Raw genomic sequence first — 11,790 nt, 5'->3', positions numbered from 1 at the left:
GTTATTAGACAATTCTTTATTTTGGCGCCACTGGACGTCGCTGTGACGCTTGTTCCAATTAAGACCTGGAAGCACAACAACAGAACTTCTAGTCCCAAGAATAGAATGGAATTCTATCTCCAAAGTGTAAAAATAATACTTCAGCTTTGAAATTGTATTCTTTCAGTAAAAATATATATATATTTGAAATATGATATGATATATGTAATTATAAATAAAATTGTATATATATACAGTATATACAGTGTGTATATATATACACAGTATATACAGTATATACAGTGTGTGTGTGTGTGTGTATATATATATATATATATATATATATATAGCAGCAGCAGATTAGCACATTATAGTATAGTATTATCTGTATCTTGAAGTGCCGAAATCCCGTGGTTCTGGAATATTTCGTAATATTTGTGAATCTCTGAATATTCCGGAGCTTAAAACAAAAGGACATTAATCTGAATATTCGACTCAAACGACAAAAACACGAAGACTTGGACCTACCGCATGACAGCCGCTGGTGAACTGGCACACTGGGGCGGGCATGCAGCGCTTTTATCCGGAGAGGAGACGCACCCTGTTTCGGATAAGTGCGATAGGTTTCACTTCTGCAATTTTGCGTCAGCCATTTTTACTTTCATTTCAAGTGAACAGAGAGCGAGAGAGAGAGGGAAAGTGTGAGCCACATGTTAATAAAAATAGATAGGTTAGATGGATGGATAGATTGATGGATAGATAGATAGATAAATACACAAATAAAATAGATATACTGTGTTCCCACAATTGAAAATATAGCGTTTAATTTTAGGTTTCACTTGTCAGTTATTGATCCAGGAAGTAGAATGAGTAATGAGATAAACTTTAGGCATTTCTCAATCTGCGTTCTTGTCTGTTCTTGTGTTCCCGTGGACTGTTCCGATTCAAAGTACGCATCAAGCCAAGTCCAGTCCAAATGCCCGGATGTAGACTTTCTCTGCCCATTTTATCGAGGATGCATCGGTGGTGACTTGTGTGGACTTGAGACAGCCAAGTATCCCAGAATGCATTTTGCACCAGGCGGTGGTAATGGTTATGGTCCCCGGGAGTCTGTACTCCCGAGTCGAACTTGCCAAGTTTGAACTACCTAGTTCGCAAGTCCGGAGTTTGCGTACTTGGTATTGAGAAACGACCCTAGTTCTCGACTTACGACTGCATCTTCTTACGACTAATCCAAGATACGAGTAGTGATAGTTGCAAAAATTTGTATCGACTTGCGACCGACTGCTCCAAGATACGACCGTGGAAATTTGCAGTTGGCGCATCGGCAGCCAGTCAGCAGTCAGTCAGCGGGCGACCTACATTGTGTGTTCACGTAGTTCACACGCGGCTTATCGATATTTTTTTCATATTTACTGTGTTTGCGCTGTGTATTTTGTTTATTTTCATCCTTCATGATTTCATCATTTATATGGGAAAAATTGCTTCGACATACGACTGTTTTAACATACGACCGTTCTTACAGAACGAATTACAGTCGTAAGTCGAGGTACCACTGATAATGCTGTACTATTCGACTGATATAAGATAACTAACTGGTGTTCATCCATTTGTAATAGTAATTTGAGTACTTGTGTATTCGTCTTCTTCTTTCGGCTGCTCCGTTAGGGGTCACCACAGCTGATCATCTGCCTCCAATACCTTCTGTTCTGCGCATCTTCCTTCCTTACACCAACCACCTGCATGTCCTCCCTCCCCACATCCATAAACCTTCTCTTTGGTCTTCCTCTTTAACTCTTGCCTGGCAGCTCCATCCTCACGTTCATTCTCCCAATGTAACTCTCATCTCTCCTACACACGTGTCCAAACCATCTCAGTCTGGCCTCTCTCACTTTTCCACCAAACTGTGCAACCTGAGCTGTCCCTCTAATGTACTCATTCTTAATCCTGTTCATCCTTGTCACTCCCAATGAAAATCTCAACATCCTCAACTCTGCCACCTCCAGTTCAGCCACCTGCCTTTTTGTCAGTGCCACCGCCTCTAAACCGTACAATAATAATAATAATAATAATCATAATAATAATAATAATCATAATTGTTATTATTCTTATTACTATTATTGTATATATTGTATGTATATATTATTATTATTATTGTTGTTGTTGTTGTTGTTGTTGTTGTTGTTGTTGTTGTTGTTGTTATTACTATTGTTGTCATTATTATGATGATAATGCTGATTTAGAATGGGTTCAGCATTTGAAGACACATAACAAGCGTCATACCTGAAACCAGCCAGCCATTCAGCCAGCTTTCACCTCGTCGTTATTGATGTGTGCTGATGGTGACACCTACATACACAAATTAAATTCCCTAAAAAACAAAAAATAATCAATGAACCGAGCCTCAAATACCTTTGAATGCATTTACTATACACCAAAATGCCAGGTCAGTCAAGTGAAGACTATTTTTAATTTTTTTTTTCCTCACCTGGGCTTTGACATTATATCACTGACAACCTTTAAAGTAAGTATTCGGACACAGTTAAGGGGTACTAAACATGTTATGCTAACAACTTTCTGTGCTTAAGTAAACAGCTTCAAGCACTGTCACATAAAGTCGAAAGAAACATAGTCTACTGACTTGATCATATAGCCCAGAGTATTGAAGGCCCACTGCAGGCTTTATAATAATAACTTTGTACCAGGGTGACTGCATCCAGAGCACATGATGTTGTCTACAGTCCTCACCAGACAAAGTGCACTGTAATTGTCCATGACAGTTGGGGCATATAAAGTTATTCCTATACTTCTGTCAGAGGAAATAGATAAGTGGGCTGTGTGGCAGATGCTTTTTCTATCCCCATATCCTGTACTATCTCTGTAGGCCTATTCTTAATTTCTTAATTAAAATGACAAATTTCTGTGAAACACTCGTGTATTCTGCTATCATACATAACACACAGCAAGCAGAACATGGACAACAAACGTGTGGCTCAGAATTTGACTTTATTTCAAATACGTGTGTCTCCAATATTAGACTACTGGTTGGTTTCTCCGGATTTTTCAAGTGTCTCTGGATTCTTCAAAATAAATAAATAAATTAACAAATAAAATGGTGAGTAAGAGATGCCATACGGTGATAATAAACTACTTGCTTGTGCGTTAAAATTTGGCCGATGAAGTCGGTGAACAGTAGGGTTAATCTCCAAACCAAACTCGTCTGACAGCAATGACTTTATGTAACACAAAATAAATTTTCCCCTTAACCAGACAGAAGTTCCTTGTTCCTGCGCACTTCGGCGGCGTGGACTTCCTGTGAGAGGACAAATACAACTGTCAGACACGAATGAGCCAAAAGCAAAGTGAGAGACAACAAAACCAAAGGAGAGGGTTTTTAACCATTTGCTTTTTGCATCAACCTTGATATAGACTTCTTGGGGGGGCTTTACCAAAGTAAGAGTTGAGTTCAGTGCTCTTCAAGGCACAGTGGTATTTCGCATAATCATTTAAAGTGGTAATACGTGAGAATATTTTGTTTAAAAAAATCCCATGTTTGCGGAATTTCTGCACCTGATAGAGGCTCCAGGATGCGTTACTTTTTTTTTTTTTTTTATCGAAACTGGGCTTTAAACAAAGTAAATAAGGCATGTTTATAAAATAATGATGTAATTAACATTAACGTTGGATGTCACCATATTCACAATCAATAAATCATTTTTTATATTAATGGATTGTGTTTTTGTTATGCATAAAGGGAGTTTTAAACTCATTCATGGAAAATGGAAAATATCCAGGTGAGCAAACTACACAATTGTTGTACTGGAGAAAGCGAGCACTCCCATATTTTTCTGACATGTTTTGTGACGAGAATCTAAGATCATCCGCCAGCCACTAGGGTGCATGATCTGTATGCCAGATCTCTCTGATTCGGTGTAAAGCCGGCTTTATGTTCTGCGCACAGCTGTTTAAGGAAGTCGCTAAAACCGACGGCGATGACCGCTTGCCTTCTCGCGAAGCCGCTGCTTGAGAGCGTTGAGATGCGCCTCGCGGTTTTCCTTGTTGACCTCCATCTTGTGGTTGAGCTTCTCCTCGGCCTTCCGGCTGAAGTTGTTGTTCTCCTCACGGGCCTTGTGGAGCACTTCACGCTCACGCTCCCGTTTCTCCGCCAGCTGCTTCAGCACCAGCGCCTCTTGGGACTGTGGCACAACATGGGAGATGGATAGACAAAATGGCATAATAGGGTTGAGGAACATTCTTAGGGTTTGAGGCGTTGGCCTGCAGGACTCCAGTTTTTCCAATTCTTCCTATCAATCCAAGTGGATTTGTCAAACTACTATAGCGTTTCAATATACTAACCGTGTATATCCTATATGCAATATACTAACATGCTTATAAAAAGTACTATCTAGTAATTTATACACTATATATCCAGACCAATAATTTATCCTGTGCATAGAATCACACTTTGTGTATTCTATATATTGAGTATACTTTGCATATTCTGTTCTGTATTTTTGGCTATTTCTGTTTATTTTATTTTATTTTTTTATTTTATTTTAATATTTATTTATTTTTATTTTTATTCTGACTGTTAAAGCAGAACTATGTCACTTTTGGTTTCTGAGTGCAATTGCATTTTCACACCACGAAATCCCCGATGGACCAATAGAAATAAGAAGTGAAGCAAACAGGAAGTATCGAGTGCAGAACACACCACGCCCTATGTGAAAGCCCCTTGATTCTGAGTTATAGGCATGGGGATACTGTGTTTATTGCTGTGTAATTAGCATTTCCTTCTTATTATTAATTTCAAAACAGTTTAGACACTTTGACTGACTGCAAGATGGACCAAAATAAATAAATCATTCTTAACTTTTCAGGTCTTCAAACCTTGAGCAATAAGCTCACCGGGTCGGCGTGGTTTCCTCATGTGTGGATCCAACATTTTAGACATAAAGTAAGTTATTTTTTCGTGGCGAAGTGAGAGCACAAAAGGCATGATGAGCAAAGTCATAAGCGATGGTAAATGTTGGTGTTTCAACCTTGGGCCGTTGTATTTGGATTTTCATTTTAAATTTTAGTATCTCATTCATCAACAATGCAGCCCTCCTACGCTTCTGTGGCTTGTTCTCTTTGGACTCAAACGATAGCGCGGCCTTCGCGTTGTCTGCCAAAATGGTTTGATAAGAAAGAACATCTCTACATTCGGTCGCTTGGCTGGTTCTATTGGTTGGTTCTGTAGATAGATACAGTAATTGTTATACCTCAACTAGGCTGTTTGCTCCAAACCACAACAAACTTCATGAAGAAGTGCTGCCGAACATTGTCGCCAGTTCCTCAATAAAAACGTCCATTCACAATGATACAGTTGCATAGAAAAGCTCAAAACTAAGATGTCCAGATCTCCCGAAAAGTCTTAAAAGTGTAGAGTCACTTCCCCCCCACTCAGCATGGAGAGAAGGGCAAATGAAGCAGTTCTGTGGAAAAAATATTCTTATCTCCTACAGTACAGGCAGTTTCAAGGTTGTTTGGCAAGTTTGGTCGGTGGGAAAGTCCTACTGTCAGTATTCTTTCAAGGGCAAGAATAAACTTCTGCCAAGAGACACGGCAATGTGGATCTTTAAAACAATAAATGAGCACCACAACTGGAATTTTAAAAACAGCAAACGATTGCTCGAGGAATAACGAGACATTAAATGATTAGAGCAGAAATATTTTCTTCCACAGATATGATACATTAGAAAGGAAGTTGACTTCACCGTTATGGACGCTTAAGGCTTAATTTTACGAGATTATTTTTCCTGATTTCTATAAGAACTACCAACCGCATCCTTATTTACTGTCTTAGTCATATAACTCATATAATGTTGATCACAACGTCTCATGTTGGTACTTGTTTTTACCTTCCTCCTCTCCTCAGCTGCCTCCAGCCGGTTCTGGAGCTCCTCCAGGGACAGCTCCCTCTTGAGGGGGGAGGTCAGGGGCTTGGGCTGCGGCTTGTCGGGAGACAGGTCGGCGGGGGCCTTTAGGAAAACCTCAAAGGCCTGGCCCGAAGCCCGCTTGTTCAAGCTTTTCACCTCCAGGTCTGCAGGCAAAGTATGAAAACACATACAAAATGAGAGTCTCGCTAAAAATAGTCTCTTGACGTCTTGACATGGTCTTGATGTACAAAAATATTTTTTTTAAATCATTGAGAAATCCTATGCTGGTGTATTGAACTGTCATTGTTTCCAGTTCAGATATGGAGGGGCATGTCCAGTAAAGCATGTAAACGTCCAGGAAAATGCTTTGAGCTAAGGGTATGATGCATCTCATTAATGATGTCCGTATGTATGTATGTATGTTATGTATGTAATGTATGTATGCTATGTATGTAATGTATGTATGTATGTATGTATGTATGTATGTATGTATGTATGTATGTATGTATGTAATGTATGTATGTATGTATGGTATGTATGTACATATGGTATGTATGAACGTATGGTATGTATGTACGTATGGTATGTATGTACATATTGTATGTATGTAATGTATGTATGTATGTATGTATGGTATGTATGTACATATGGTATGTATGAACGTATGGTATGTATGTACGTATGGTATGTATGTACATATTGTATGTATGTACGTATGGTATGTATGTACGTATGGTATGTATGTACGTATTGTATGTATGTACAAATGGTATATACGTGTATGTACACATGGTATGTATGTATATATGGTATGTATGTACATATGGTATGTATGTACGTATGGTATGTATGTATGTACGTATGGTATGTATGTAGGTATGTATGTATGTATGTATGTATGTCTGTTTGTATGTATGTAGGTATGTACGTACAGTATGTATGTATGTCTGTATGGTATGTATGTATGTATGTATGTACCATATGTACTGTATGTACAGTACAGCCCTATGTTGGGGTAAGACAGCTGGTAATACCTGTACTGTATGTACAGTATGTATGCATGTATGTATGTATCTACTGCATGTATTTTTGTATGTATGTGTGCACTGTATGCACTGTATGTATGTATGTATGTATGTACCAGAAAAAATACTGTGTGGACGAGGCCAGAAAGGAAGGCGGACGGACAGATAGATAGACAAACAGACAGACCGAAAGATTTCCATACCCCCAAACTGAATGAGGCTGGTGGGATGCGGCTGTGCATAGAAGCATGAGCAGATCAGCGACAGCACCGACATCTCCTTGATCTTGTCCGCGTAGGCTGTGGACAAAGGCAATGGGATTAAATAAAGTCAAAGTTTTGGTCCTTCGCTGGCTTGATTTAGGGAAAAAATGTTAGCTTTATATACAGTAATGGATCCAAAGCTATTCAATGAATTCATAGTTGAATACATATATTTTTTAAGTAGGGGGTCAAAGGTCGATGGTCACCATTTGCTGCAGATACAGTGAAGTTCGGGTCAACAAATAAGGATTTAGTGCTTTTGCTCTGTGATAAATCAAACCGTTTCACAATTGCTTTGAGGGAACAACAAAAGTATTCACTCAAACATTCCTTGGAGTTATGTGAGCTCTAATAAATTGGGCGAGGCTGGACTCCGAGCTGGGCTGGGCTGGGGGTGCTTTCTGTCTGAGTTCAAAAAAGTATAATAATAACAATTCATCCGCAGCTGCTTTGCTTTGAACTCTGTATATTATTTTCCGTGGGCTGTGGACCTATTCGGTAATTTGAGATTTTTATGCTGGTGAGCAATGCAAAGCAGGCCTTTTGGGTATGAGACGGCAGACTGGTTACTTTACATATTATATGGCCTTTAACATGACCGGTCTTGCGAGCGAGTCCCAAACTCACCCTTCATATGCTCCTGTGGGGTGTGGAGGGGAGGCTTTGAGCAGCCACACCTGATGCTCGTTATCCCAACCAACGCGTGTCGGGTGTGGCTGCTCAAACCCTCCCATCCACACACCACAGCTCCCAATGGCGATTAGATGTATTATAAACAGAGAAATTACCACAACAAAAAAAATTAACCAGGAGCACAGAGTTGTTTTTTTTAAAAACCATCTTCATAGCAGTCCATGGCACGTGATTTGTTTCCACCTGAAATCCAGAAGTGGAACATTTCTCCGAGTGCCAGGGTGATTGTGATTACGGTATATAAGAGAGCAGGCATAGCATAGCAGAGATATTACTCATATTCTTACCATGTGCCAAATCGCACCCTTGACAAACAAGTTATGAGTAAACAAACATTTTTGTACAGTTGTAAGTTTGCCACAACAACCCGACCATGACAACAGGAGGCACCTTGTCAATTATCGGAGGGTAAAAAAGGGTTCCCTGTTTGTTTATCAGCGGGAGTGTCAGCGTAGTGTTTTGTATTCTTCCAGACACATTTCTTTTGGAGCCCATTGAACAGAACTTATTTTGAGGCATTGTTTTCATTCTTGTGTCGTTTCTGAGGTGACAATGAGGCCAGGTGTCTAGGTGCAGCTGCCAAAGGCGGAAGTGCAATCAAAATATGTTGCTCCTCTAAGGGCAAGGATTAAGGGCGGGAGTTTCAGCTGAGTCATGTTGGGGCAAGACAACCGGTAATACCTGATCCCAATTCTTATTAACACTCATTGCACTATGGCAACATAAACAATCGATAAAGACAAAAAATACAGTTTATATCTGTGTGTGCGTGTATTTATCGTGTTTCCAAAGTTTATTTTGTCCGTATGCGCATACTGAACACATGTTAAAGTTGACTAGATCGTCAACTTTTCCACCTTATCTATTTTTTTTCCCCTGTATGGAACAACCCACTTTTCTCGACAGTGATCTGAAATCTAAATCCAATCTATCCAAATTAAACGAAACGGTTCTAAACTAATCTAACTCAACCAAAATTGAACGGCACCAAAATGAATTGAAAACCTTTACTAATAGAGACTACAAACAAATGGAAACAAATAGAATCTAAACTGATCCAATGTCAAATAAACAAAACTACACCAGAACTAATCCCATCTAAACTAAACCAATCTAAATGCATCTCATCTAAAAGAAAAATAAACCAAACCACACCACACTAAACTAAACTAAACTAAACTACAAATCGAATCTCAAACTATTTCAATCCAATCTAATCAACCATTTTCAAAAGTACTCTAATCTAAAGAGATCTACTGTAAAACAATAAATAAATAAAATCTTTCATTGCAATACGCCCCCTGTTGTTAAAAATTGTAAATGCATTTTACTTCCTCCAAACACGGTGTGGTTGAAGAGTCTGCCTCTCTCACAGCAATGTCCTCATGACACATCCATGGCAGTTTGGTTAAAAAAAGAAAGAAAGCAGGACCGGGCGGCGTGAAAATAACAATTTTTTTTGTTTTGCATCATCATGCACCAGCGCTAAGTTTAATGTCCCACATCGCTTCTGCTGAATTCACATGCGGGCATCTGTGCACGCAACCACGCGACTAGATCATCCATTATTTAGGAGGCTCAATCGTGGCTTTGGCTGAAAGCAGACACATTAGTTACGCCCGGCAAACCACGTGTTTCCCTCCTCTCAGCGCGTTCTTCGTTCCGCATATAGTTCTCCAGTTTTCCTCTATCTACGTGCATCTGTGCTACAACTTCATGGATCGAATACTGGGACATTAAACATTAAACGATATGACGCTGGATTGTCTGATGGTGCCAAACGTCGAGCTGGGTGAGGTAGGACGGCCAAGGAGGTTCAAATGACCCTTATCTTTCAATAAGTTGTGTATAGGTCAATAGTTATTGTCTCAACAGCATGGCAATTGATAATTTGCTGCCCCTGCACGAAAACTAATGGACCACCCATTGGCGTAGTGAGTGGGCAACGATTTGAGGGGCATTTAGATGTAGTATCGAGGATGCCGTGGATCTTGTTTCATCAATGTCATTCCAAAAGTAGGGCAAGGTAACGGCTTACAGCCAGCTTTCTCCAACCCAGCCATCCCTGGGCCTCCTCCACTGAGAGACACCATAAAATGGCTGCCCTAATCGTCTTGGTCAGGGAATGTAACTGACCCTAACAAAGACATTTTGACTTTTCTTCTACTAAAGACATTTTGAATGCTTCGCGGAATGCATCAATTATTCATGCACAGGGCGCCAGAGTGAGTGCATGTGAATTTGCTGTTCCTTTCATGGGGGTAAACCAGCCTTCCTGTGTGGTGTTCTGGGGAGGATGGATAGGGCCTAATAATAACATGTGTGTGTCTATCTTAGAGCAATAAGTGTGTGTGTGTGTGGGAGGCGGGGGGTGTCTCACTGTGCCCTAGGCCAGAGGGTTTGTATGCATTATTCACAGGATATAGAATATATCTGTGTCTATACGGAAATGTAATTGTGTTTTTTTTTTTATATCAATTAAAATTTGCATTTGTGTGCATATGTTCAGTTACCAGTCTCAAGCACTTGAATTCATCCTAATCCTAAAAATGCAACAATCAACGACTTTTATTGTGTATCATGTTGGTGCTTTTCAAGCCACCAGCAGTAGATGCATATTTTAAATTGCATTCCAGTGGAATTGAATGGACAGGCCTGTCCAACGCTGGGTGACACACATTAGCTCTCGAATAAAGTTAGAGAAGATAGACTTTTTGAAAGAGCGGTGAACCACACAAGTCGACCCTGGTATTTCCAAACAAACATGCCATCTCACACATATCTCGGAGAATAACAAAGAATACATTCCAAATCGCACCACCCCTTGGTTCAACTCAATGTGAAACACACACGTACTGTGTGTATCCTCGCTATGTACAGTATGTGTTTTTGACATGTATTGAATAAGGGTGGGTGGGGGGGGCGGGGTTTCTGCTACGCAGTGGCAAATAAACTACATAACACGCCGACTGCGATGACGTTGCGCGAAAAGTGATGGACAAAGTGCCTCTGGAACGTTCCCGAAAGTGGCTGCATCAGACGCAGAGGATGCGTTATGATGGCAGTAAATAGAGTTTGCCGCACTGTCCAAGGGCTCTCTGACATTATCCAGGGATGTTATGAATAACTGATGGAAACATCTGACTCTGGTTTTGTTTTTTTTATAATTTTTTAAATTTTTGCTGCCATGTCTTTGAATTCCACACCACATCAGTTCACCATTGTCGCCTCCCGGCGTTCTACATTCCAGCCGGAGAAAGAAAGGAGATGCTTGTTGCCATGGCAATTATTTCTGCGCAATCTGCGTCGAGACTAGCGTCCGTGGATGCTGAATACGTCTCCCGGAACCTTCCCTGCCCTCGTTATAAGGAAAGTATCCACAGCCCCCCTGCCCATGAGGTAACAGGGAGCCATACAAAAGCAGGCATAACGGATAACTGACTGTTCTATTTATTGATCTCTCTTTTTTTATCACAGACGTTAAATAGTCGCATAGTGCGGATATATCTCGACGTCCTACCTGATACTGTGCTGGCCATGGTCATTGAGGGTGGCGGTGGAGGAGGAGGAGGAGAAGAGAGAGAGAGTCCAGGAGGATGTTGCTGGATGGAGGAGAGGAGAGAATATGAGAGTGGAGAAAATGATGAGGAGGAAGCAGAGAGGAGGAGGAGGAGGAGGAGAGGGAGAAGGGGGGGCAGACAGACAGACAGCTGGGCGTGTGTCTGTACCCCTGAGTGGTGCAGTGCACAAGCCTCCCTGTGTGGCTACATGAACAATAGGTAGCTGCTGGGGCTTGGCGTGTGAGTGTGTGTGTGTGTGTGTGTGTGTGTGTGTGTGTGTGTGTGTGTGTGTGTGTGTGTGTGTGTGTGTGTGTGTGTGTGTGTGTATGTGTGTGTGTGTGTGTATGTG

General features: G+C 40.7%; 1 protein-coding gene across 1 annotated transcript; it reads right to left on the bottom strand.

Moving 5' to 3' along the window:
• Window positions 1–3,241: 3,241 nt before the first annotated feature.
• On the bottom strand, window positions 3,242–11,420 carry stmn3 (stathmin-like 3; the record flags this gene model as incomplete). The annotated part of the gene is made up of 5 exons (XM_080000821.1): window positions 3,242–3,292; window positions 3,984–4,175; window positions 5,883–6,064; window positions 7,129–7,224; window positions 11,402–11,420. 5 exons carry the CDS (start codon window positions 11,418–11,420, stop codon window positions 3,242–3,244), a joined length of 540 nt encoding a protein of 179 aa, XP_079856947.1.
• Window positions 11,421–11,790: the final 370 nt, after the last annotated feature.

The sequence above is a fragment of the Zeus faber genome, assembly GCF_960531495.2.
Source record: "Zeus faber genome assembly, chromosome: 5".
Lineage (NCBI taxonomy): Eukaryota > Metazoa > Chordata > Actinopteri > Zeiformes > Zeidae > Zeus > Zeus faber.
Note: the sequence above shows the minus strand (reverse complement) of the source record. Positions and strands in the feature narration are given on the sequence as shown.